General features: G+C 36.7%; 2 protein-coding genes across 2 annotated transcripts; one reads left to right on the top strand and one right to left on the bottom strand.

Moving 5' to 3' along the window:
- Positions 1 to 1,775: 1,775 nt before the first annotated feature.
- Positions 1,776 to 4,289, bottom strand: NAP1L3 (nucleosome assembly protein 1 like 3). The gene has a single exon (XM_045847425.1). It carries the CDS (start codon positions 3,963 to 3,965, stop codon positions 2,583 to 2,585), a length of 1,383 nt encoding a protein of 460 aa, XP_045703381.1. The 5' UTR covers positions 3,966 to 4,289; the 3' UTR covers positions 1,776 to 2,582.
- A 561-nt stretch (positions 4,290 to 4,850) lies between these two features.
- Positions 4,851 to 25,054, top strand: FAM133A (family with sequence similarity 133 member A). Its single transcript, XM_045847528.1, has 3 exons — positions 4,851 to 4,870; positions 5,236 to 5,305; positions 24,220 to 25,054. Exon 3 carries the CDS (start codon positions 24,323 to 24,325, stop codon positions 25,052 to 25,054), a length of 732 nt encoding a protein of 243 aa, XP_045703484.1. The 5' UTR covers positions 4,851 to 4,870; positions 5,236 to 5,305; positions 24,220 to 24,322.
- The last annotated feature ends 1,768 nt before the right edge of the window (positions 25,055 to 26,822 follow it).

Genomic DNA, 26,822 nt, shown 5'->3' on the forward strand with positions numbered 1-26,822 from the left:
CTGCTTGCATTTCGGGAACCCTAGCTTTACTGATGAAAAAACCCTTGGCACCTACTCCCCGTCCCCCAGGCTTAAACTGAGCGGTAAAAATATCAATAAGCTGTCTTTCCAATGATCTTGTTACATCCACCGAGCTTGAATTCACCATTTGATTTGAGCCATGAACTTGTCCTAAAACCTACTCAAGAGATGGACTGGAGGAAAATATCCAACACCACGATGTACCTACAGGGCATATCTTACTGTAGTGTGCTTCTGAATGACTTTTATTTTTTGCATTTCTGCTTCTGTTTTTGCAAATATTCTAATAGTACTCGTTCCTTTAACATTGGAACATGCAGAGCGCGAAAGGGCTGAAATAAATACTTCAGTAAGTGTTCTGAGATGCAATAAGGATGTTACATTCCATATAGAAGTTTTGAGGGCTTTGCCGCCTGTGATGTCAGTTGGGGACATCTGCAGCAGTGACCATATTGATTATAGTCTTCGTTTTGGCCCTGACATATAAGTAAACCTGTTGCCATACCTCTTTTTGATGGATGCAAAAATCTCAGAAATAAAGCAAAGGCACTCTCAAAATTGCAATGGCATAGCTAAAAGCAATCATTTGCTTCCTGATAGGTCAATCCTAACAACCTAAATATCCAAACATTCGTAATTGGTCATGGGTTGTAATATTGTTACATTTTTTTAAAGATTTTATTTATTTATTTTTAGAGAGGGAGGGGAGGGAGAAAGAGAGAGAGAGAGAGAGAGAGAGAGAGAGAGAGAGAGAAACATCCATGTGCGGTTGCTGGGGGCCGTGGCCTGCAACCCAGGCATGTGCCCTGACTGGGAATCAAACCTGCGACACTTTGGTTTGGAACTCCCGCTCAATCCACTGAGCTATGCCAGCCAGGGCTGTAGTATTGTTACATTTATAGGCATCAGGGGCTATGACTAAACAAAGCTAAAGGCAAAATACTAAACTACATATGGTGGGATTTGGAAAAACTATTCTGTCTTCCTCCTACCACGTTTCTTTCCTGTAGGGTCTTGAAGGAAAATATATGTGGGGGGAAAATGGCAAATGTGAAATAAGAGACAACTTGGTTGATTGATTGATTGATTGATTTTTGGTGCTTGTGCCTTTGTGCCCAGTGGAAAAGCCCTTTGGTGAACTGAGTTCATGGACCCTCCTTCTCACAATAACTTCAAGCCAAAATCTTAAGATGTAATTACCTTGTTACCAACTGCACTGTTCAAAAGAGGTGAGAAGATGATGTTTCCTATAAGAATAAATAAGCCACACTCGGGAGTGTGACCTCCTCCCCTGTCAACGTGGACCATTTACCCATCCTGCTCTTGGAGGTGAAAGCAGCAGCTTATATAGAAGTCCTTTCTGGGCGGGGCACTCCTGCCTTCTGTCCTCCCCTTCCCCTTGCCCCCCCCTCCCACCCTTCCTGTTCTGTACCCACTTCCCCCTCCCCTCCTCCCCTCTCCCTTCCCTCCCTCCTCTCCTTTCCCATCCTTCTCCTTCCCACCCTCTTCTCATTCTCTTCCCCATTTTCTTAGTCTTCCTTCCTCCTCACTCTACTCACCTTACTCTCCCCTGTCCCTCCAAAGTAGAGCTAAGATCCAGGGAAATATAGAAGAATGTTATCATAGTTATATATTTTTAATTCCCCTTCCCTCAATATTTTGAGGGAATATTCCCCTACTTTTTCTATAATAAGGACTACTTTTTACAATTAGAAGAAAATGCTTGATTTTTTGTACAACATGATACACTTTATTTAACATTTATTTATTTTAGGTTGCAATAGAAGTACATGAAAAATATCAAATGATGTAAAGTGATCATTTTCAGTGAAAGGCCAAGTAAAACAGATTACAAAAAATCTGGTTAGTAACTTTACAATTTCACGAGGAAACTTTGTAAAATACTATGTCATATTAACACCTCAGTAGTAAACAATTACTTCATTAGGATTAAATGTGTAGACCACTATCATATAAATAGAATCATAGTCATATCATATATGGTCTGGATGGACATTGTTAAATGGATGCTAATATTTTCAAGCAGTCAAATTCCACAATGCACTGTTCTAGTTAATATAAAAACTGTATTTCTATGGCAAAGTAATGAAGGCACAGCTAGTGCAAGCAGATTTAAACCCTTAGTCTTCTAGGCTGGAAAAAAATAACACTTGCATTGGTACTTGAGGAACTTTGTTTTGTTCAGGCAAATATTTGTGTCAGTTCACAATTCTGACAGCTTTCACAGATACATCCTAGTAGGAACAGGACAACAAGATTTCACAAAAAATCAAAACTTTGTAGCACCAAATGAACATGCTTTAAATAACTGACAGCAGTTTACAGGTTTTGAAGAATATTACACTTCAATAGGCTTTATAGAATAAACTGATACTTAGACACCTTAACACAATTTTTTAAACTACCAAGAAAGTACAAAAACACAAGATCGTAAGGAATAGTGGTAATCAGGTTACAGGGCAGGCTTTATTTCACAGCTCTATAAACCTGCCTCACTTCTTGAACTTTTGAGATCTTGATATTTCTTTCAGGCAGCCTCTTTATTTCCGGTATTTCCTGTTTCCATAATCTTTACCTTTATTATAGGCACCCTTGACCTCTCCTGTATAGTAATAGACTGATTTCAAGATGACGTTATCGTGTAAAATTTGACCAATTTCAAAGTCCTCCTCAAGGATTGCATCTTCTCGTGGTTCCAGCTTCCCAATGTTAGGGATCTCAGGAGGGCTAAAGAAATGGAAGAAGGATGCATTTGGAACCACCCTTGGCCGGATTTCAATTTCTCCAGCGGCAGTGGTGCGACTGTGGGTGGTTGTCACCGTCACATTCTTTCCTCTTCTCCAGTCTATCTTACAGCCTTTGCAATCGTGGATTTCCCATCCCCAAAAGAAGAAGGGATCATTATGATCGGGCTTTGAGTTTATCATGTATGTCTTGGTCAGCACCTCATTCGTGAAGTAGGGATTGGGCCGAAAATAAAAATCAAATGTGTAACTTAGAGGCTGGCCGGGTTTCGAGAACTTCAGGGTAATATCTGACAAGAACTTCAGAATGGGCTCATCGTACTTCTGAATCGTGGGCCCCAGCTTGTCAACATTCTTTAACACAGTCAGCCAATAGTTAGGGATGCCCTTAGGGTCTTCCTTTTTGGGCTTTCCCTTTCTAGCTCTTTTGAGATTCAGCCTTTCTTTAGGCCTGACCTCGGGAACTCGCTTAGGAGCCTCTTTCGCTGCTTTCGGCTGTTCTCCATCGCCTGCGTTGGCCTGGGGGACTTCTGTAGGCTCTTCTTTCACTTCAGGCTTTGCCTCCAGAAGATCTTTAGACTCTGCTTTTTCGTCAGCCTTTGCCTCCGCAATTTCTTTAGGAACCTCATTTCCTTCAGCGTCCACCTCGGGTTTTTGTTTAGGGTCGTCTTCTTCCTCGCCCTCTAAGGCAGGCATCTCGCTAGGGCTGTCTTCCTGCACCTCCTCATCGCTGCTGAACATCTCATCCTGGGAATTCCATTCCCATTCTTCTTTGGTGGGTTCATATTCTGCGTTTACGATTTGAAATCGCCGATCATAGAGTGGCTTATTGAGTTCAGCGTATTTTCTTTCGAGACCGTGAATGGCCTTTAAGAATAGCACGTCTACCTTGTCACATTCCGCTTGAATATTTCTGAGCGCCTGTACACGATTTCGAACTGCCCGAGGCAGCCGCTCCACGAAATTGGTCCCCGATGGAGCCCTCCGCGCCCTCCTAGAAGGTTCAGGTACCCTCTTCTTTCTATAGAAGCGGCGGGTGCTGCTGCTGCACCCAGTGCTGCTGCTAGAGCTACTGCTGTCAGACTCTTTCCCGCAATCACTGGGCGAGCTAGCCATCACCTCTTCGGCAACCCCCTGGGCGGCAGGTCCTGAGACCACGTTAGGATCTGCTTCTGCCATTTTGCAAATCGGCAAAAACCTTTTAAGGTGGAACTGCCGCTGAGACCGCGCGCCCAGAGAAGGGCAGAAAAAAATGACTCACGGATACTTGGGTCGCTGAGGCTCGGGATGAGGAGGTGGCGGCAGCGAAGGGAGCAGGAGTGCAAGGCTGCGCCGGCTGGGCAGCGGCGATCGCGCGAAGGTAGCAGGCGCGGAGGAGGCCTGGGCGACAGCAGTGACAGCAGCTGTCTCCCGGCTGAATGGTGCAGAGTGAGACCCCGAGATTTCCCCACAGTTTAGATCGCAAGCCCCCTCCCGGTTCACTCGTACGTCCCCTTCACTTAGTTCCCGGTGTGCCTTTAGTTCGCATCTCATTGGCTGCGCACGCTTTATTGACAGTCCCTAAGCCCAATGGATCACCAAACACCACGCCCCCCCGCGGGCTATGCCCACCTTCCCAGCCGGTCGTCGGTTGCTGATGCACCTACCCCGGAAGACTTTTTTTCACGTCAAAATTGTATCTTTACAGTTTTATAATTCAAAAAAAAAAAAATGCTTAGATGAGAGGCAAGAAATACTAGCCATACTTCCTAAGAAGGGAAGAGAAGTGTCCTTCTCCCGTCCGCTCGTCCAGAATTCCTGTTGGGTTTGTCAGGGGCCTCTGACCAAAAAACCTTATTTCTAAAAAATTGGATGAAAATACTCCAAGTGGCATCTTTGGGTAGTGTGATTATGTGTGATTTTCTTTAAATCTGTTTATGGGAGTATTGTACGACCATGTATTTCACACTGAAAATAAAGGGGCAGTCGCTGATTGGCAAAGCGGGGAGGGGCTAGAAAGCAAGCATTCCACGTAGCAGTTTTGTCCGCGATGTTTGGCATGCCCGCTTTGTATCCATCTACAAGGTTTGCGAACGCGTGTTGCCGTGAGTCAGTTTACACCATTTTTTACCATGTTTTTTTAGGCTGGCATATAATATACTGTCCCCCAACCTTGCTTATGACTTGCTACGTAGCCTTGCTCAATGCTCACCGCAACCTAGTAGATAACATAAAAGGATATTCAAACATTACGTAGTATTACTTAAAAGCAACTGTTTGTTCTGTACTTTTTCTGCAGCAGGTTTCAATTCCAGGAACGGCAGGATGGAAGGGGGAATCTCTCTCAGGTTGTACTTTGTCATCTGCAATTCGAGCCAAACGGCAGTACGATTTAGAAGCCTGTTAATGTATGAATAAACTTTTGCAAAAATGAAGTTTAAAAACAGGTATGTGCTATTTTTATTTACAGGATTCTTTTCTTCTACAGAACAACTCCCTTGGTACAATCCAAAAGACCAGTGTTCACTTTTCATTGAAAGGTAAGGAACATATTTTAGCCCATTTCTATGAATGACAAGAATTACCTATGTCTTTATGAATAAAAATTCACAGGATATCGTCTTTTAAAAACCTAATTGAAAGATATTTTGTTATTTCTATGGAAGCAGAAATATCCACAGAGGTGATTTGATATACTAATGTAGAAAACGTAATTAATCACATTCACTATCTAAACCTGATCACAGAATACAAGTAGTAAATCCAAATGTGATTATTTATTTCAAATGAGTAAAAACATTAAAGTTAGATTAACGTTCATGTTACTTTTTATTATAGGATTTGTGCTTTGTCATTTAGTCACATATAAGTTAGGAAATGCTTTTATTTTCTATTTTGTAAATGAATTTACTTGTATTGTTTACTTCTGATTCTCAAAGTACATAAGTATTTTAAAGAAAAAGTACAATATAGAAAATTCCAGACATAGCAAAAATACAGTCTTAGCAACCAAATGCTAACCATTGTTACCATTTGGTGCATTTCCTTCCAGAAATTTCTTTGGACATATACACACTTGCCTATTTAGGTCTGTGTGACATCACATTATATTTTGTAATCTACTCACTTATCAATTAATTTAGGCTATGTTTTCATGGTAAATGATCAAGGTCTTATTTTAAAATGCATTCATATTCTATGAAAATATTTGCCTTAATTTATTTGACCAGATTCCTATTATAAATCAGATATTTCTCACACCATCTCTTCACTAACAAACACAATTTTTCCTGTTATAAAAAATATTAACTCTGCATACCTACTCTACACACTTGTGACAATTAGTCATAGAATGAATTTCTAGAAATGGGAATACTAGAATAAATTGTATGCTCTTTTTTTTCTATGGTATGTATTTTCAAACTTCTCTCCAGAAAAGTTACCTCAATTTACAGTCCCACTGAGAACGCATAAGAGTTCATTCATTTAGTCATTCAGCTACGATATTTTTGTACAGGCCACGTGCCAGGCACGTACGGTAGAGGATGGCGATATAATGGTGAATAAAATGTACTGAGTGTGTATCCCCTCATTTCATACTTTTACTCAAAACACGTACTATGGAAACAAGTATTTAAATCAGCAAGGTTATGCCACAAATATTATTCTGCAACTTATATGTATTTAGAATGAGATATATTTTTTAAATGAACACTCTTATATTTTCTAGTACTGTAATGGTTTAAAATATGTGTTAAATTTTGTAACATCAGAAATTTGTAAGCAATGACTTAGGGATCCAGATTTTTAAAATACATACACATATACCTTTTTTGCAGCCAGATAATTTTCTTAGTACCATTTCTTTGATACTCTTTCTGTTTTACACTTATTTGAAATCATATGTCTATCACAGTAACAGAATCCCTTAGTTTTGTTTCTGAGTTTTCCTTTCTGATCAGTTGACTATAATTCTTTTTGGACACAAGTAATGAGGCAGTTTTTTAAATAACTTTATATTTTGTCAGAATTATATACATTGAAAAAGGTCATATAGTACATTGAAATGCAAATAAGAAGTGAAAAGTAACTCAGAATACACAGAGAGGTGATCACTATTCACATTTTTAACAAACATCTCCACATTAACTTTTATTATTATGTATATGTATTTCCTAGATTAGTGATAAGATTTAATGTCTTTTCATGTGTTTATTGTCCATTTGAAAATTGCCTGTTCATATCCTTTGCTTGTTTTTTTACACTGAATTACAAAAGAAATTAATTATTGGTAAAATCCTAAACATAAAATAATTTTGGCCTGATTTGAGGCAATCGTGACTCTTTTAGAAAATACCTTTTTCTGACTAAATGATATTGAGCAACTATGACTCCCCTACAGCTTTCATTCTAAAATGGCCCACTTGGAGGTTCGTGTACATGCTTTTCAAGGATTAGCACTTAATCATGTAAACTGATACAGAAACGTTTGGAATAGAATGGAAAATAAAAAAGAGAAAAAACTTGTAAAAAGCTCATCCAAAGATAATACATTAATAAACTATTCACATTTTCAATTTGGAAGTATTTTTTTTTCCCCACAAGCCATAGACTCCAGTTTACTTCTTTAACCACAACAGGCTACTTTTTTAAAAGATTACAATTTACATTCAACATTACTTTGTATTAGTTTCAGGTGGTGTACAACGTAGTGGTCAGACATTTGCATAACTTACAAAGTGCTCCCCCCACCCCACCCCACCCCACCCCACCCCCGATATTTCCACGGCCCACCCGGCCCCCTACCTGGTTCTCACCACATTACTGACGTCTTCCCTGGGCTGGACATTAAGTCCCCGCGACGGCTCTGTAACTGCCCACCTGTGCTCTCGGCCCCTCCCCTTCTTGCCCAGCCCCCACCCCCTCCCCTCTGGCCTCCACCAGTCTGTCCTCTGTGCCTGTGAGTCTGTTTCTGTTTTGTTTGTTACCAAAACACAAATTCGAAAGAATATGCAGTGGTGGGCAAAGTACGTTTAAGTTGTGAGTGCATGAAACACAGAGCTTATTCTCGTAGTATTATTTATTTATGAATTATTGCATTATTTATTTGTATTCTTTGTCTTATTATTGTTGCTATTATTATTTTGTATCCTTAGTTATGATTTATCTTCTAGGTAATGATGGCTGGTAACTTAATCTACTTTTGCCCACTCCTGTAAGCATCCCTATGTCCATTCCAAGCTCTGGAAAGGGCCCAAGTGCCCATCAGTAGATGAGTGGATAAAAGCTGTGGAGCATTTACACAATGGAATGCTACTTGGCCACACAAGTCCACTTTTAATGTGTATGCACTACCTTAAGAATCTAGTAACACGTCTTTTTGTAGCTTTTTTAAGGCTGCTAGTTAATTTTATAATGGCAGATACCTAAAGGAAAATATGTATTTTCTTCATATAATGAATTGAATTTATACATAACACAATATATTTTCTACCATGAATATTATTATAAGAATTAGTTTGAGCATAGACAATATGATTATTTGTATAAGGCTATCTATAAATTACTTGCATAATCATATTGCCTCTTCCATTATTTCATGATATTTGGGGGGTGTTAAATGTTCATTCATACTTCTACATGAGATGATACTCAACACATAGCCTATTAAATGTTCCACTCAGGCTGAACATGAGTCATTGACATCTTATACCTCCTCTGTTATGAACAGATACATAATCCTACCTACTGCTGCTGCCACGCAAACACATATGTAACACCCAGTGACAAGTACTACGGCAATGTCTTTTGTTGTCGATATTTCAGACGAGTTCATTTACATTTGCACTTATTTGTATGTGGTTCTCTTTGTTTGTTTACCTAGATAGGTTCTGTCCAATTAAACAAGTTAATTCTTTTTAAAAACAGTTTCATTGAGGTATAATTATTACAACTGGATATAAAATGTACAATCTGATGAGTTTTGATTAATCTACACACCTTTGAAGTCATCACCACCGTCAAGATGAAAATTTTCATCATGCTTAGGAGTTTCTTTGTAATCTTTCCACTTGTCCCTAGGCAACAACTGATCTAATCTGTTTGTACAGATTAGTTTATATTTTCTAGAATGTTATATAAATGGAATCATGCAATATATCCCTCTTTTCACTTGTCTTCTTTCACTTAGTGTAATTATTGCCAGATGCACCCGTGTTGTATGCGTGGAGGGTCATTTTCCTATTTTGTCACTGAGTAGTTATCCATTACTTGGGTACACCACAGTTTGTTGATGTGCACTGTGTTTCAGGTTGTGGGCTACTGTGAATAAAGCTTCTATGTTCATGTGTGTGTAAGTCTTTGTCTGAACACATGCTTTCATTTCATTAAAAGGAATACCTAGGAGTGGAATGAGTGGACCATATAGTACGCGCATGTATGTTTGTAACAAATGCCCCGTTGTCCAATGTGGTTGTACACTTTTGCATTTCCACCAGAAGTGTCAACACTTGCCATGGTCAGTCTTTTTAAATGTTGCCATTCTAATGGGTAGGTAATAGCATCTCATTATGGTTTCACTGTACATCTTCCTAATGACTAATGATGGTGAACATCTTTCTGGGGACCAACCTACCATCCACATACCTTCTTTAGTGAAGTGTCTATTCGTATTCTGCTCATGTTTCTATTAGGTTGTTGTCTTACTATTTAGAGAATAGTTCGTATATTCTGGATACAAGTCTTTTATCAAGTGTAAGTTCTGCAAATATTTTCTCCCAGTCCATGGATTTTTTTTTCATCCTTTCGACAGTGCTGTTCATAGTTTTTCAAAGAGCAGAAGTTTGCAATTTTGATGAAGTAAAATTTATCATTTTTTTCTTTTATGGATTGTGCTTTTGGTATCAGCTCTAAGAAATCACTTCCCTAGCCAATTGTCACAAACGTATTTTATTTTTTGGATATTTAATTGTTTCAGCATCATTTGTTGAAAAGACTGTGATTTATCTACTGAATTACCTTTGTACCTTCATCAAAAATTAGCTGTCCATGTGTGTGCGGATGTATGTCGGACTCTTATTCTGTTCCACTTCTTTTCATCACCTAATAGCTAAGAGTTTTTTTAGCTATGTCTGGGAAGGAATAGGAACCAAACTGTGGAATAACGGAGTTTTATTACAGTGGAGACAGTTACAGCAGATGGGTCTGCATCCTCAGCCTTTCACTTCTGCTCTCAGATATCTAAGAGAAAGGATGAGAAATAGCAGTAATGCCCTGGAAAACAAATCAAAACAAGACACACAGATGCTTTTTTATGTTTTGAACTTTCCATTGTGTACCCACAGGAATGGCGGCTAACATGATTCGGGAATACAAATAATACCTGTGTTTTCCTCACCCCTGACAAGAGAGACCTGTTTGCAAAACAGTAAATAGGGAGTATTTGTAAGCTGGTAATAAATTATTGTCTAGAAAAGAATAGTAATCAAATGGTTATGATTTCACACTGTTTTCAAAGCGAAATCATGTCATTCCATACTCATTTCTAAAATAAAGATACACACAAATGAATAAAATATGGTATATGGCAATGAAATTGGATTTCTAAACTAAGCTATTTGTGAATTACATTCCTGACACTACCACCGTAACTGCATGAGGTTTGAAAGGGCAGTTACAACAATTGAAAAGGAAAATCAATTACTAATTTTGATATCTGTTTTAATGCCAGTTTTAAACTTAAAAATAGCATGCATTTTTTAAAAATGTAAATTCACATTACAGAGAAACACTTTTATAGGGGTCCTCTAGCCTCTTTTGTGCATAGTACTCACTTGAAGAATTCTCACACTACAATTCAAATAAAGGAAACCTTTTGTATTACAAGTTTGGAAGTGTTTAATTCTACTAAAAGGGATGACAAATTTGAAGGATTTGAATGGTGAATGCAATAACTATTTCTAAGTTTTGTATTATATTTTGAAAATATAGAACTGGCCCAAATTGACCTTTCCTATACTTTTCATGCATAATGCCCAAATATATTTAATTCATTTGATCAAGTACACCCTCTGAGGAAAAATGAGTTTTATGCAACAAATACATATTCAGAGGTGATGGTCGTTTTTGTATCAAACAACATACATACAACTCAGAAAACCCTTTCTTGAATTTAAAAGAGGAGCATTCCTATAATAATCAAGTCTAAGCATTTGACTTCCTTCATGAGAACTGAAGACCCAAGTGATTTTAATAAAGTTCTGGACACATAATTGCTAGGCTTGAGTCCTGGTCTTTCCTGACTAGCTATATTAGATATTAAGCAGGTTACCTCAGTTTTATTATATGTTGTTCCTTTCTAAAATGGGGCTAATAATGGCACACAGAACTAAAATTCAATATTGTTTGCTATTTTTTATAATATTATATATCGAGATGACATATAAACTTTTTTAAAAAGATTTTATTTATTTATTTTTAGAGATAGGGTAAGGGAAGGAGAAAGAGAGGGAGAGAAACATCAGTGTGTGGCTGCTTCTCACATGGCCCCCTACCAGGGACCTGGCCCACAACCCAGGCATGTGCCCTGACTGGGAATTGAACTGGTGACCCTTTGGTTTGCAGGCTGGCACTCAACCCACTGAGCCACACCAGCCAGGGCAAGAAACTTATATAGTCTCAAGCCACTTGACGTTTCTTTCTGATGATACTGTTACTTCTATTTTGGAAGCAGCATAGGAATCTGCAAATACTTTCCAGTTCAAATATGCATAAGGGTGGACATTTCTTGGATGCTGGCAACTCCTTCCTATTAATAATAAAGTTAGGTCCTGAGAGTTCTAAGGTCAAATAGCCACTCATTCTGCTTCACATTACCTGTCTACAGAGTATCTACTTTTATTTCAAAGGGAAAAAATCAACACAATGTTAAATAAAATTCCAAAGAAATTTTTACAGCACACCTAGAGCCCTTTCTGTCTTGAGAGCTTTCAAACTTCCTAACATTGTAAATTATACAACCTTTATTACCTAAACCTTAAATTTATTGTATCTCATGTATATTTTTATATCATTTACTTTTATTCCATTATGAAGACTGAGAGTATAAAATTTGCACACAATGAAGTACATGTAATAAAATAAAACCATTCAAAGTGTGTTAAGTAATGAATTTTATTCTCAATATGAACAACACATCTTTTTAAACTTTTTATTTTAGTTAAGTTTACAGTATTATGCATTGTACCTACCTAATTCTTAATACCCACCTAATACCTTAGATCTTCCTGTTTTGTTGCTTAGAGTAATCATCTCAAGCCTAATGACAGCTGTGTGAAAATATTGTCCTTGGAGGCGGATGGGACAAACTGGGGAAACTGAGACCTTTCCCTATTGATAGACATTCTAGGTATTTCCAGATTTTGGGAAATTGTTCTTGACAATTCTGCAGTCAACACACTTTTACTTATAGTATTACATATTCAAAAGGTCATTTTTACAAATTTTTATGCTTTAATATTAAGGGCAGATTAAGGAGTAAATAAAGATTGTTGAGGTCCTATAATAATGGATAATTATCCTAGGCATTATGTAATAAGTGTTTGTAGTCATCAGTGAATAATAATAGCTAACTTCATTTATTACTCAATGTCTCAGACACTGGACCAAGTATTTTACTTTTACTATTTCATCTTAATGAACCCATTCAGATTATGGTATCATCCTCACACCATAATATCCTCTGCTAAGGCTAAGTGAATAAATTGCCCAAGGTCACAGAGTTTATAATCAGAAAGCCCAGGTGTGAAACCAGATGGTTCGATTCCAGATGTTTAGTTTTCACCGTTCTACTATACCACGTTCAATGAACAAAAGTGAATGAAGTGGACAGAGGTGCTGGAGCTGCAGTTTAGTGACAGGCATGACCACTCCTCCATTTCTCTGTAATATCAATACTATGCTCTCATGATATTAGTACTTAAGGGCCCCAGTGTCTGGCTTATGAGTCTTAGCTGGGACTGGCACAGCTGGAAATAAAACAATTTCATGTAAAAGGTGGTTTTTATTACTTCTGACGTGCCTCATGGCTTTACTTGGTTTAAGATCTGACGAAAAGATCAGAGCTTAAAGTAAATGCCAATGTATCCAATCAACAATGAAACGAAAACTACCCCAGGAATTTTTCCATTTAAGTAGCCCCAGCAGAGAGGAACGTGCGCTTGGAGGAGCTTGAAGGGATGACCTGAAGCTACGCATCGGAATCAGGAAAGGCCTTTGAAATCTACACATTTCAGCTATAAATTTCTTTATGGTATTTGACTTGTTTGCACTTCACAATTTATTGTACATCAGACAAGATTCTGTGACGAAAACTGACACCCAGGAAGAGGCACTATGATGATCCAATCTGTTGTCCTGTGAGTTTCTGGCAATCACGTAGGCTCCGGGGTCACACTGCCTGTGTTTAAGTCTTCGCACTTACTGCCCATGTGACCCTGGACAAGCCACGTATCTCCAGCCCTCAGTTTCCTTATCTCTAAAAACAGAATAATGATAGGAACTGCCCCATAGGTTCGTTACATAAGAATTAGGGGGATAATCTTTGTAACTTATTTATCAGATGCCAAGAAGATCAATAAGTGTTTTCTATTACTACACCATTCACAGAAACACATAGGGATTCCTACGCCATTTAAATATGATCCAGGGCCAAGGCTAATGAATTAATTTGCCTTAAGTTGCTGTGCTGTGCATGTGCTGTACATGCAGAAAACAAGATAAATTTGCCTTGGGACCTGAAGTCTCGTTTTATTGCTAAGGTGGAACTAATACCCTTGGTTTGGTTATTCCCCACTGTAGCAGACTTTTCAATTAAATTACAATATATGCTTAGCATGTAGTAAATGCATGCTTCAGCAAATCTAGTATTACTACTTTCAAGGTAAAGATAGCTAAAAGGTCAGTGTTATCTTAACTGAGCCACGAGAGAAGTGAGGAAACTATCATTACTGACTACAGGTAAGTAAATAAACAGGACGTCTAGTGAACTCACTTCTGCTCTAGTCATTATCATCAGAAAACCTGCTTATTTTAGAAATGAAATTATACTATGAAAAAAGAAGAAAATGAAATGGAGCCATAAGGTCTCAGACTCATTACTTAGCTTTAGTGACTCTCTTAAAACGCATGTAATCATAATTCAGAATTCGAATATTCAGCAGGTTGGTCTGTCTTCTTTTATGACCAAATATTTGTATATCTACACGGCTCATTAAGAATTCTCTGTTGAAAGGAAACCAAATGCTTTCTTTAACATGAATGATTTCATTATCTGACATCACGAGAATGTGTCTAGCCTGCTCTGGAAGAAAGGTTAAAAATGACAAAGACAGAATTACATAAATTATTTGACTAAATGACCACCCTGCTTATAACAGTGTCCAAATTGTTCTCTAATATAAGTTACATTAGCTTCTATTATATTGTTATGCATAGTTTCTTCTAATATATGTTACACGTAGTTCTTTGGAAAATCTTCTTGAAAATACTTATAATGATCCCACAATATTAGTGATACACCTATGTATGTATATTACCATCTGATGACTTTGGGCAAATTTCTCAGCTCTCTTTGCCTCAGTTTCCTCATCTGTAAGAGGAGGATAATAATAGTACCTATTTCATAGAGGCATGGGGAGCTTTAAATAACATGATACATGTAAAATGCTTAGAACATGGTGGGTATTCAGTGAATTCTAATTTCCTTAATAAATTTATCTTCTCCAGGACTGCATATCCAATGGAATTTTGTTCTTAAAGTCTTTTATTTCTTTCAGAGCTTATTCACTCGGCTTACAGTCCTTTTTTGTGTGTTTCTTGATAAACATAATAGAGCCACATTGGTCATTTCTTATCTATACACACACACCTTCTTTTCCTAAGTATTTTTTTTTTAATTTCCTAGGACAAGGACCAAGATAGTTTCTTCTGTCTAACCTACCATTCTTGCACGGAGTATTGCTATGCACAAGAATACACTTAGCATTAATAAACTAACTTCTCAAACAAATGAATTTTTGGTTTCCTGATAGCAGGACTGTTTTTACTTACTGCTGAAGTAAATGCCAGTTTTAGCCTTTAACTACATCCTCCTTGTATTTAACAGTTGTCCCCTAAATATACCAAGTTCCCTGATGAATAATGCCATGCAGCAAATCATGTTAGTTTAGTAAATTTTCAGTATTTAAAGAATTAGTGTTTTAGCAACCAACTTCTAAATAGGAGCACCTCACACATGTTACTAGTAGGTAGCAGGCCATGCAGACTCATCAGAAGAAAAATTCTGGATTCTAATGAGGATCCATATTTAGCAGTAAGTTAAAATGTCTGTTTACAGCTCTGGCTGGTGTGGCTCAGTGGATTGAGTGTCAGCCTGTGAACTAAAGGGTTGCTGGTTCCGTTCCCAGTCAGGGCACATGCCTGGGTTGTGAGCCAGGTCCCCAGTAGGGGGCACACAAGAGGCAACCACACATGGATGTTTCTTTCCCTCTCTTTCTCGCTCTCTAAAAATAAATAAATAAAATCTTTTTTTTAATGTATGTTTACTTATCCCTTGTGTTTCATTAACACAGACCTCCATAACTTTGGGTTCTGCACCTGCAGATTCAACCAACCATGGAATAAAAATACTTGGAAAAAGAGTCCCAGAAAATTCTAAATCACAGAACTTGAAGTTCCCATGAGCTGAGCACTATGCTGAATCCACGTGAATGAGGTGACATGTAGGCATACCCTGCTGTATAACCAACATGTCCACGCAGTCTTCGTGCAAATACTATGACACTTTATATAGGGGATTTAAGCATTTGGATTTGGGGCCAAGGGACAACTGTGTTTTCTTTCATAAGACAAGATTTCAAAAAATAGTTATCTGATTTTTAAACAATAGACATGTATCAATTTTACCACTGAAAAAGAAACAAATAAGGCAATAATAAACAGCATGGTTTGCAATTTGGGTTGTTATTTAGTCAAGCAAGGTTTATACAGAGGGCTTGAATACTGCCAATTACTGCTTTTGCAATGTAGGAACTAGCTTTCACTCGAGCAGCACTCGGAAAGCCTGGTCTGAAGTATCCTCATACCTACACTGGTACCTAAAGACATGTACCATTTGCCAGCTACGCATGCCTTATTCTGATTGTTATTTGAATCCTTTATACAAAGTTATTCTTTCCAAAACACGGTGTTTTGTTGGGACACCAAAACATTATCAGAGGCAGCACTGATAATGCTGGCAATCCAACTACTTTAAACTTTCCTTCAATTGAATTGTTTTTCCCCCCTGTTATGTGGAAACTCATCATTTTCCTATTAACTTGTACAGCTCTTTTTTGTCTTTTCTTCTTGTTTTGCTTTTTAAATTTCTTTAAATGTTCAATTACATTTGACATATAATAGTATATTAGTTTCAGGGTACAACATAGTGATTAGATATGAATACACCTTACAAAGTTATCGCCCTGATAAATCTAGTGCCCATCTGACACATACATAGTTGTTACAATACTATTGACTTTATCGTACAGATATTTTTAATGGAAAAAATGGCTTGCTGCTAGAAGCTTATGTTGCCTGGAAAATTAAGATCTTGAGTGGAGCAACTATTCTTCTGAAAAGTTTATTTTCACCTCTGTTGGAAAAACATAAGCCAATTCTATAAATATCTGTTTAGATTTCATTATATCCCTTTTCCCCTGTGCTAATTTGTGATAATTTGGAGAAATTTCAAGCCATAAAATGTTGCTTGACTATAAAATCTCTAGGCATATTGAATTTTCTGCAAATGATGTGTACATAATTAAGGTGCAAATGATGTACATTTGCTTATAAATTTACAATATGCTTACCAAGAAATTCTGTTTAATCCAGTAAAAGTCATATGCTTACAGGACTGTAATATAAAAGCAGTGGGCTGAAGGTATCATAACACAGTAAAAAAAGGAATGCAAATTTTAGAGAGAGAGCGATGACAAGCGATAAAGTACTCTAGTAACTATTCCTTTCTTGCATTCCTACTATCATTTCACTATTTCAGGCCATTGTCAGCCCATCTGGACCATTTGCCTCATCCTCTTCATTTACATTCTTCCTCAAGCTGTGAAATGAACCTTTCTAAAATGCTGTTTTCATTACTCCATACCCCATCTTGAAAATCTGCAGAATGGTGTAGGAAAGAGAACAGCAACATTTAAATGAATCTTGGTCATACTATGCTGCCTCTGGTAAGTCATTTTAGAGACCTTAGCTTCTAGAGTCACACATTCCCACATTTACCACCTGCTAGCTGTATGGCAGCCTTGGAAAGTTAGTTAAACTCACTTAATCTACAGTCTTCTTGTTGGTAACATGTGGAAAATAATATATAACTGGGGCTTTTTAGTTGGAAGCAACATAAGACAACTCTGACTATCTTACTCAAAATTGAATTTATTGGAAAAATAACAGGTTCTCACAGAATCTGTGCGAGGCTAGTGAGTCAGGTCTGGAAACAGGCAGGAACTAGACTGTCCCTGGCTACCTAGGAAGCAGAAAACACAGCAGGGGTCATGATGTTAAGGATGAGATAAACTTGAACTCAGTCATTTTAAATTTAATTTCTTGTCCCTCATTATAGAAGGGTAAGGCCTGCCATGGTGTTAGGTTGGCCAAAAAGTTCATTTGGTTTTCTCCATATGATGGCTCCAGTAGCATAGTGCTTAGTTGTCTTTAACTTTATTTGAAACCATTTTGTCAGATTGTATCGTGGCAGCTGTCCTATCAGCATGCACTTAAAAAAAAAATCAAAAGTGGTGAATTTTTGTGTAGCCATTTTAATATTGATAATGGAAGAAAACAAGCAACATTTTCAGCATATTATGCTTTATTGTTTAAGAAAGGCAAAAGCACAACTGAAACATATAAAGAAGCTTTGTGCAGTGTATGGAGAAGGGGCTGTGACTGATCAAAGGTGTCAGAAGTGGTTTGTGAAGTTTCGTGCTGGAGATTTCTCACTGGATGATGCTCCACAGTCAGGTAGACCAGTTGAAGTGGATTGTGATCAAATCGAGACATTAGCTACATCGACACTGTAGCTGGAATTGAAACCTCCTCTGAGGCTGGGAGGCCAGGGATGAAACCTCGCGAGGCAGCAACAGAGCCAGGAAGTAAAACCACGGACCAGTTTCTAAAATGCTGCCACTCGTTTCATCTCTTGTTTGTCGTCCTTGTCAACCTAGTATTTTTCTCGTATCTTTTGGCCTGAATGGTTTGCCTGATACCTAATTAAGAGGTTGGCTCCTGGATTGCATTCTGAAAATGGCTTAGAAACTTTCTCCCCCCACCCCTTAAAAATTAATATATTTCACAGCTTTTTATTAGGAAGTTTTCAAGCACATAGAAAACTTGAAAGATTTTTGCGGTGAACACCGATATATCCACAATCTAGAGTCAGGAGCTTTTTATCAACTTGTTACATTTGTTTTCTCTGTTTTGTTGCACAATTTGAAAGTTACAAACTTCATGATGCTACATATGCAAGTATCTCAGCACGCATCTCTTAAAAATAAGAGAATTATCTTCCACAATCTGAATATTATAGCATTTAAGGTAATAGAAAATAATTCTAGCCCTGGCTGGCGTAGCTCAGTGTATTGAACATGGGCTGCAAACCAAAGTGTCGCAGGTTCAATTCCCAGTCAGGGCACAGGCCTGGGTTGCAGGCCACGGCCCCCAGCAACCGCACATGGATGTTTCTCTCTCTCTCTCTTTCTCCCTCCCTTCCCTCTCTAAACATAAATAAATAAAATCTTTAAAAAAAAAGAAAATAATTCTCTGATATCATCTAATAGCCATCAACATTTGCTATTCCTAGATGTCCACTCAAAAACGTTTTTTAACAGCCCTGGCCAGTGTGGCTGGTTTAATTCCCAGAGGTTGTTGGTTGGTTCTGATGTTTCTCTCCTTTCTTTCCCTCTCTTTCCCTTCTAAAATCAGCATGTCCTCAGTGAGGATATTTTTAAAAATCTTTTTTAACAGCCTTATTTGGGATATAATTTTCATTTTAAATGCAGAATTCAATGATTTACTGAAAATTGGCAAAAGTTATGCAATCATCACCATAATCTAATTTTAGAACATTTACATAACTCCAAAAAAAACCCTCATATATCTGCTTTTTATTGAATCAGAATAAAATCAAGGTTCACACATGGCATTTAATTATGTCTCTTTAAATCTTCTAGAGCAATCGTCATTTCTCCACATGTAATTTTAGAAAAGATCAGCTATTTATTTTATAGAACGTCCCACATTTTGGACTCCGTTATGTGTTTTGTCATTATGTCATCGCACTTGTTTCTGCAGCTCCTCCACACGCAGTATTTTCTATGAGTTCATTCTGACATATTTAAAATAAAGCCCAGATTTGTTCATTGTCTCCTTCCTCTAAAATGTTAAGCTTCATGAAGTCATGAACTTCATCTGTATTCTTTAGCGCTAGTTCCTGGCTTATAGTAGGATCTCAATAAATATTTGTTGAGTAAATAAGTGAATCACCTATTCAGATTATATATGTTATGCCATATAGATTCAACCATAGTTTAAGATATTTGTCTATTTTAAACTGTGTTATGGTCAAACTAAAGTTATAGAACTTGATTTATCTTTTATTATTTACTAATTCAGTAATTCAGACTGATGAAAAGCAAATTTTCTTCCATTTAAGTATGCCATAAACATCTTAAGTGCTTCTCTAATTTTTAGGATGTCAGATTTATTTCCATGATTAAGGATTTCATTATCAAACATTTTACAATAGATTAAGGCAAATAGATTACAAGGTGTTGATAGGGCTGTTTATCAGAAAATGTAAGGGATTGCATAAGTAATCTGTACGCTCATATTCAGGGCTGTTGGGGATTTCAACTTAGAATCAACTTCTTCCATAAAAAAAAACAGGTATCTAGAGTTACTGAGTTTGGAGTACATCAAAGAAACATACTGGAATTTTCAGATCCCTGATTCAGGTAATTATGTGTAGTAATTATATATTATTTCTGTGTCAGTCAAGAATGAAAAAGATTCAGGGGAGCCTAGGTGCAAACAGCTGACTTCCTAATGTGCAGCTTTCCTATGTTCCTGAGTACTGCATGACAACTGCTGCTGGCAATGTTATAATAAATAGGTAAAAATAACTGATACGACATATTGTTAAGTGTTGGGTTAGCAATTTCTGTGACTCAGAATATGTGCCAAAGCAGTGGATATAGCATGGTAGTCTGGGCAATGTTACAGCTTTTACCCTGTAGGGATCTGCAATCTGGTGAGGGGAAAGGAACTTACAAATTATTACCTATGAATATAAATGGCAGAAACACACAACCACATAAAGGAACAGAGATAGATAATAAGAAATCTGGAATATAAAAGAAAGAAACTCTTAGTAGAATGTATAGATTATCCAGATTGATTTGGATAGTTTACATTAACTTTTTGCTGATTATAGTTAGTACTTTTCCTTAAGCATCCCTACACTTGCAAGTATGAAGAAAGAAGGGAAAACTTGAAATTAATCCACTTCAACAGCTCTGGTAATCAGGTTGAGTAAAGAAAGAAGTTGCAAATAATAAATGGTGGTGCTTTTGAGTTTTCTGTACATTTCCATTTTCCCAAACTATCCTCATTCTCATAAAAATTAGTTGCATCCAGTCACAATGTAATGCAGAAAAGCACATTAACTAGTTAAACTGGATTTTCATCTCCACTCTTACTCCAAGAGAGATTTATGTGTCATGTGTCTGAAACTTTTAGATTTGTTGGACAAATTAATGAAACACCTGTTTCAATGGTCCTAATTTATAGAAACTTACATTTTCAACCAATTTAAGTTTTATAATATTAACATAAGACTCTCTCCTGCCCTTTCAGAGGAGCATTTGTCCTGGGACCTTCTGAAATGTAACGATAGATATACAATTACAAATGCCTATCTTACTTTCATTAGAGTTCTCAGCTAGAATTTGTAGCCACTTTTCATATTACAACATTTTTTTAATAATGCAGGCCTTAAATAGAGCTGCTAAAGGTTCAGTCTTGGTTCTAGCACATACTAGCTATAAGACCTTGAACAGATTACTTAAACTTCCAGAGACTGAATTCCTCATCTGTCAAATGTGGAAAATAATAGGACCTACTTCATGAAGTTGTGAGAATTAAATGAGATAATTCATGTAAACCACTTGGAACAGTATCTGTTCAAGGTGAATACTGAAAAATTGTAATCATTATTACATGATTCATAATAATGGTCATAAGAATGTCAAGTCTTTACATTTATATAGACTTGTACAGTTTTCAAACCATGGCCAAAGAGCATTTCATTTGAACCTGAGGGCCAGAGATGGCATTGTAAAGAGAAAGAGCATATATCAACTCAATTTTCAGAGATGAGAACTGAGATGCAGAGAGGTTATATGATTTGTAGGAGAGCACTCAGCAATAAATGGGGGAGCTGCGTCTTCAACTCTAATGGTAATGGACTCTGATGATGATTTGCTGCATCAGTGAAGTTAATATAGTCTTCTTAGGGAATTTTCCTAAGATACTTTGCCTTTATCAAGGCAAGTCATACTTAGTGCTCATTCTTCAATAGAGAACTCTTTTTTTTCCTCCCTCTGAGGAAGAATTCACATAGTTTTTCAAGTCAGGTCAATTATGGAACTGTAGTCCCCTTTAATTCCAGCATAATAAAGTAATGGCCGAACAAATTTGCAGCTTGTGATGCTCTTGAGCACACCACACTATTTCCAATAAGCGTCTATATTTTAATTATTGTAATAAATATGCCTGTGTGCTCTTGCCTTTGGATTTTTAGGAAATGTGACATGCAAACGTACCCAGCTTCACTAATTAACTGTGATGCTTTTAACTATTTCATGGCCAGTATATTCAAATATACACACATCACATGAAATTCTCTGCTTTTTAGGAATACATTTAAAAATTCACATGGGGATGACAGGGTACAGAAGGTAGTAATTGAAGCATAAATATATCTGTTTTAAACTATGTTCTTTGGGAAAATAGAAGGAGTTCCTCTGGTATTTTACTTCCTATGCTTACCTTATTTTTTATAAGTTGTTAAAAGAGATGGCAAGTGTACCCTGGCACAACTAGATCCTAGGAAAAGTTGACAAATTTTAAACTACAAATCAATTTGGATACACACTGTGTTGCCTCAAAATGCATCTCATTATCCTCTAATAAAAATATCCCTTTAACACTAAAATGTTGATAAAAGTACAAAGAATGAGTGGAAGGTGCAGTTCTATCTCACTTTGAAGTCTAGTAATGAATAATGTACTCTATCCTGGTCAAGTGTGGATGGAATACATTTTATATGCTAAATACTTAGTAAAAAACACCCACTGATGTACCAAGCTTAGTGACTTGAGGGATCTCTCCAGGGTTTCTACAAAATTCACATTGAGACATTTGTTAAATAGAAACTGGGACAATGGGGAGAAGATATGCGGAAAACCTTATTGTTGAGGTGTAATTTCACAGGAGTCATGGAACACAGATGGATAGAAAAAGGAATTCATTTACCTTTGGCTCAGGCAAGATGGCCCCTTGAATAGTGCACTTGGAATTGACGGTGCTCCTAGGACATTTGGCTTATATCATCTATAGCTACATCTTACCACATGTAAACATACATTATATGTCAAAATCAGTTCTCAAGCAAGACTCAAAAAGTCACTAGGGAGTATCCAAAACTTAACACATGCACTAACAAAATAAGTACCTTCTTGGCAAATAGTTGAATTTGCTCCTTATGTATATTTTCAGAGGGTTTCTTGACACTGGTGCTATAAACAATACCACTATTTTGTTCATGGCTTCTTTTTTTAATAAAGATTTTTATTTTCAGAGAGGGGGAAGGGAGGCGGAGAGAAACATCCATGTGTGGTTGCCTCTTGTGCGCCCCCTACTGGGGACCTGGCCCACAACCCAGGCATGTGCCCTGAGACTGGGAATCGAACCCTTTGGTCTGTAGGCCAGAGCTCAACCCACTGACCCACATCAGCCAGCGCCATTCGTGGCTTCTTGACTAGGATAAAATGGTAAAGAAGCAAAGCTAGTTCTTCTGACAGCCTTTGTCCTTTTCTTTAAATGATACTGTTAGACTTTTCACACAGTTTTAGAAGTGTATGCAGGAGAGATTCATTCATATGACTTGAGAGAAAACCATAGCATGGACTATGCTGATGGTGAGTCAGCCATGTCACCTAGATGTCACATTATAGTCAGCACTGCATACTGTCTCTAAGTAATTTATATTTGTCATCGAAGCACCAATACTGAGTTTAGACTTAATAGGTGATTGAATTAATTGAAATATTTTCATATATTTCCTAACTGTGCCTGCTAAGAATGCCTAGAAGCAATGATACCCCAATAGGAGTCTAGGGTTAGTGCAGGGGATCCACAAAATGATCCTAGAGTGTCTTGTTGAGTTAGAAAGTAAAGATGTGCTTAAGAAACAAAATGATGGGAGTATGTCAAAGGGACATAGGAACAAACTGAAAGCTGGTATAATTGGCAATTTATAATGTTCAACCTAATAGTTGCCTCTGATGAATTGACAGTTAAACTGAAACATGAAAGATAATGTGGAACTGGCCATGGTGGCTAAGTTTGGATCATAGCCTATTTTGGAAAACAAGAGAAGACTGGAAAAGATAGAATTGAGAAAAGGGGTTAGTGACTCTAGGTGAAAACAGAGATAAACATGACATCACATAGGACCATCGTAAGAGTTTGAATGAGATAATCCATGGCAGAGCACTAAGCAGTCCCTGGTACAAAATAAACTAGAAATTAATAATCCAAGCGAGAGATGATAGTGCCTAAACTTGATGATGATATATTTGGAGAGAGGCAAATGGATATGAGACGTATTGTGGAAGTTTAAACAGCCGCAGTTAGTAATGGATTGGATGTGAGAGTTGAGAGAGAAAGACTCTTTCAGGTATTTATGAATTTCTAGATTTCTGTCAAAGAAATTAGGAAGGTCTATCTGGTACAGAATTTTGCAATAAAAATTTATCTCTTTATACTATATAAGGAAGAATGAAAGAAAGATAAAAGGTTGGTATTATACAATATAAAAGAAAATACTTATTAAAATTTTAGATAACAGAACTTTATGTGAGGTATATAAAACACTTTGTTTATGTGTACCACAGTGTCTAAAATGCACAAGAATCTTAAATATGTATATTCATTGTTCCTAAGTCTAAGATTTTGAGAATTTCTACTGTACTATGTGATAGCAATGGACATTTAAGCTTATGTGTTTATTTCGTCTTATATTAAAGGTGTTTTGTAATCATTCTACCTGCTTCTCTTACAGAATAGAGCCCACTTGGTGTGCCAGCAGATGAGGAACTCAAGAAGGGTGTGTAAATGTATTCTCTTTAGCAACTGAGAGTCTGCTCTGAGAACCACTGAGGACCATGGGGAAGCGAGATAATAGGGTGGCCTATATGAATCCTATAGCAATGGCCAGATGGAGGGGCCCATCTCAACCTGTAGGCCCAACAATACAAGATTATCTGAATCGACCAAGGCCCACCTGGGAAGAAGTGAAGAAAAAAATAGAAAGTAAAAAGAAAGGCTCCAAGGCATTAGCAGAATATGAACAAAAAATGAATGAGAATTGGAGGAAAGAACTAGAACAAAGAAGAATGAAAGCATTAAGTAGAAATAAGGGTCCATCCAAAAGAAGAGAAAGAAAGAAAAAGAAAAAGAAGAAATGTTGTGAGTCTTCATCTTCACCAATCTCTGAATCTTCAAGCAGTTCTTTAGATTCTGAGGTTGAAAAAAAGAAACGAGGAAAGAAGAGAAAGAAGAAGAAGAAGAAACACTCACACAAATCATCAGAAAGCTCTACATATGAATCTGAATCAGAGAGCAGGGAATCTGGAAAAAAGAAAACGAAGTCAAAGGATGAAATGGAGAAAGAAAAGTATATTAGAAGTGTCAGCAAAAAAAGAAAGAAGACTTACCCTGAGGAGAAATCCTTATCATCAGAGTCCCCATCAGAATTGGACTATGAAGAGGAGGTACAAGCCAAAAAGAAGCGAAGGCATGAAGAGGAAGAAAAAACATTTGAAAAAGCAAGGAAGAAGAAGAAACATAGTAAGAAACACAGTAAGAAGAAGAAAAAGAAGTCAAGTCACAAGTGAAGATAACATCAAGAAAAACAAGATTCCTCTATTTAAAATAGCAAGATCTAAAAGAAAACTCAACTGTGAATGTTAGGGTCCATGTACCAAAATGCATGAATTTCTCTGTGTTAATATTCCTGGACTTTGAGTTGCCAGGAAATGCCATAATTGTTGCTGCTTGTGGCTTAAATACAGGATTTTGTTTGTGCGTTTTTTCTTCCAGTGTTTAATTATTCTGACTGTTGAAACCCTGATGTCATACTAGTGGTTAAAAATGTTTGAAATTAGAGTAAAATGTTTTAGATACTAATTTTGACAAAAACCTATCTAATTTTAAATTTATTGAATTTAGATATATGTTTAAGTATAATTCAAAATACCCAGACAACCATTGTTGATATCTTTGAAGCATGAGCGTAACATTGATATCTCAAAATTTTTATTTTTGAAGATAAGTTCAGTTTATTTTACTTTTCTCAATAAACTTTTGTTTACATGGGGAAAGGGCTTGTGGGAGAAAAAGAGTTTGCTATCACTTGGACTAGCTGAGTCGTGTGCCTTTGATCCTTACACATTCTATTTTTGCCAGTGCAGCAGCATTCTTTTTTTACTTAATGAAATTCTGGTGTGTCGTTGAATGCTGCTTCAGGTGAACAAGAAAGACAGCAAGTTAACAGTGTACGTAAGCCCCCGATTCTATGAAATTTACCTCTAATTCAACAGTATTTAATAGTATTTAGCATTCGAATGTTACATGATTTGCATTAACTTTGATACCCTTTGGGGGAAAATAATTTTAAATTGACCCTGGTATTTTTTGATTAGTAAAGATTCTGAAATATTTTGCATGTTTTATACTATTAATTTTTGATTATCCAGGGATATTCTATATAAACAGTAACCCTTTTTATATTATTTATGCTTAAGATACAAGTTTCGACTTTGTAACTTCTTAATCTCACTACATTAATTTCATTACTGGGTTTAATTTCACACTTGCCAAAATATTTAGCATGTACAAAGGAGGTCTTTAAAACATATTTAATGCCTTCATATTGAAGCTGCTTTACTGTAAGCAAGTTTAGTGCCAGACCTCTAGTATGCTGTGTCTTGTTACATAAAACCACTGCCACAGTTTTAGTAAATATGCTGTTTTGAAGTTTGTTGTTTTAAGCATGAATACTGAATTATTTTAAAGTTAAATTTGGGAGATAATGATATCATTGATCTTCCTATGTTATATTTTACTAACATTTGGTGCCTCATATCTGTTGCCGATTCACATTAACCAGTAATGTTGAAATAAGTTGAAAGTTATTTTTACTTTTTATTTTTATATACCATAGCAATATGATTTATAAATTGATGTTTTAAAAAATACCTGTTACAGGAGATGGGCTCTTTGTAATGTCACATGTACAAAAATATTTAGACAGCCAATAGCTATTTTTTTAAAATTGCTGATTTTGCCATTTCCTTTGAGTCACAATCAAAATTATAAATATAGACAACATCTAGTAGATAAATAATATATTGGCTCCTCAAATTTTGGGAGTGGAAATAACGAAACCTCTCAGTAAGGTTTCTTGGAAAATTATAAATGTAATGCCATGTTCGGTGACCTAGAAGCTTCATGACATTATTAGTTTCCTAAAATATATATGTATGTATATACTGCTAAATGTATTATATTTAAGGGATATTTTGTATCCATATAGAGTTTTTCAAGAATTGTTGTGCATTAAAATATGAAAAAGCTCATATTACTCGTAGAATGTGGCAAAGA

This window comes from Phyllostomus hastatus, unplaced genomic scaffold (genome assembly GCF_019186645.2).
Source record: "Phyllostomus hastatus isolate PE091 unplaced genomic scaffold, TTU_PhHast_1.1 phas_contig_551, whole genome shotgun sequence".
Lineage (NCBI taxonomy): Eukaryota > Metazoa > Chordata > Mammalia > Chiroptera > Phyllostomidae > Phyllostomus > Phyllostomus hastatus.

What these genes read in the sequence shown, in the direction of transcription:
- NAP1L3 (XM_045847425.1), bottom strand. Translation starts at nt 3,965, where the DNA reads ATGGCAGAAGCAGATCCTAACGTGGTCTCAGGACCTGCCGCCCAGGGG.
- FAM133A (XM_045847528.1), top strand. Translation starts at nt 24,323, where the DNA reads ATGGGGAAGCGAGATAATAGGGTGGCCTATATGAATCCTATAGCAATG.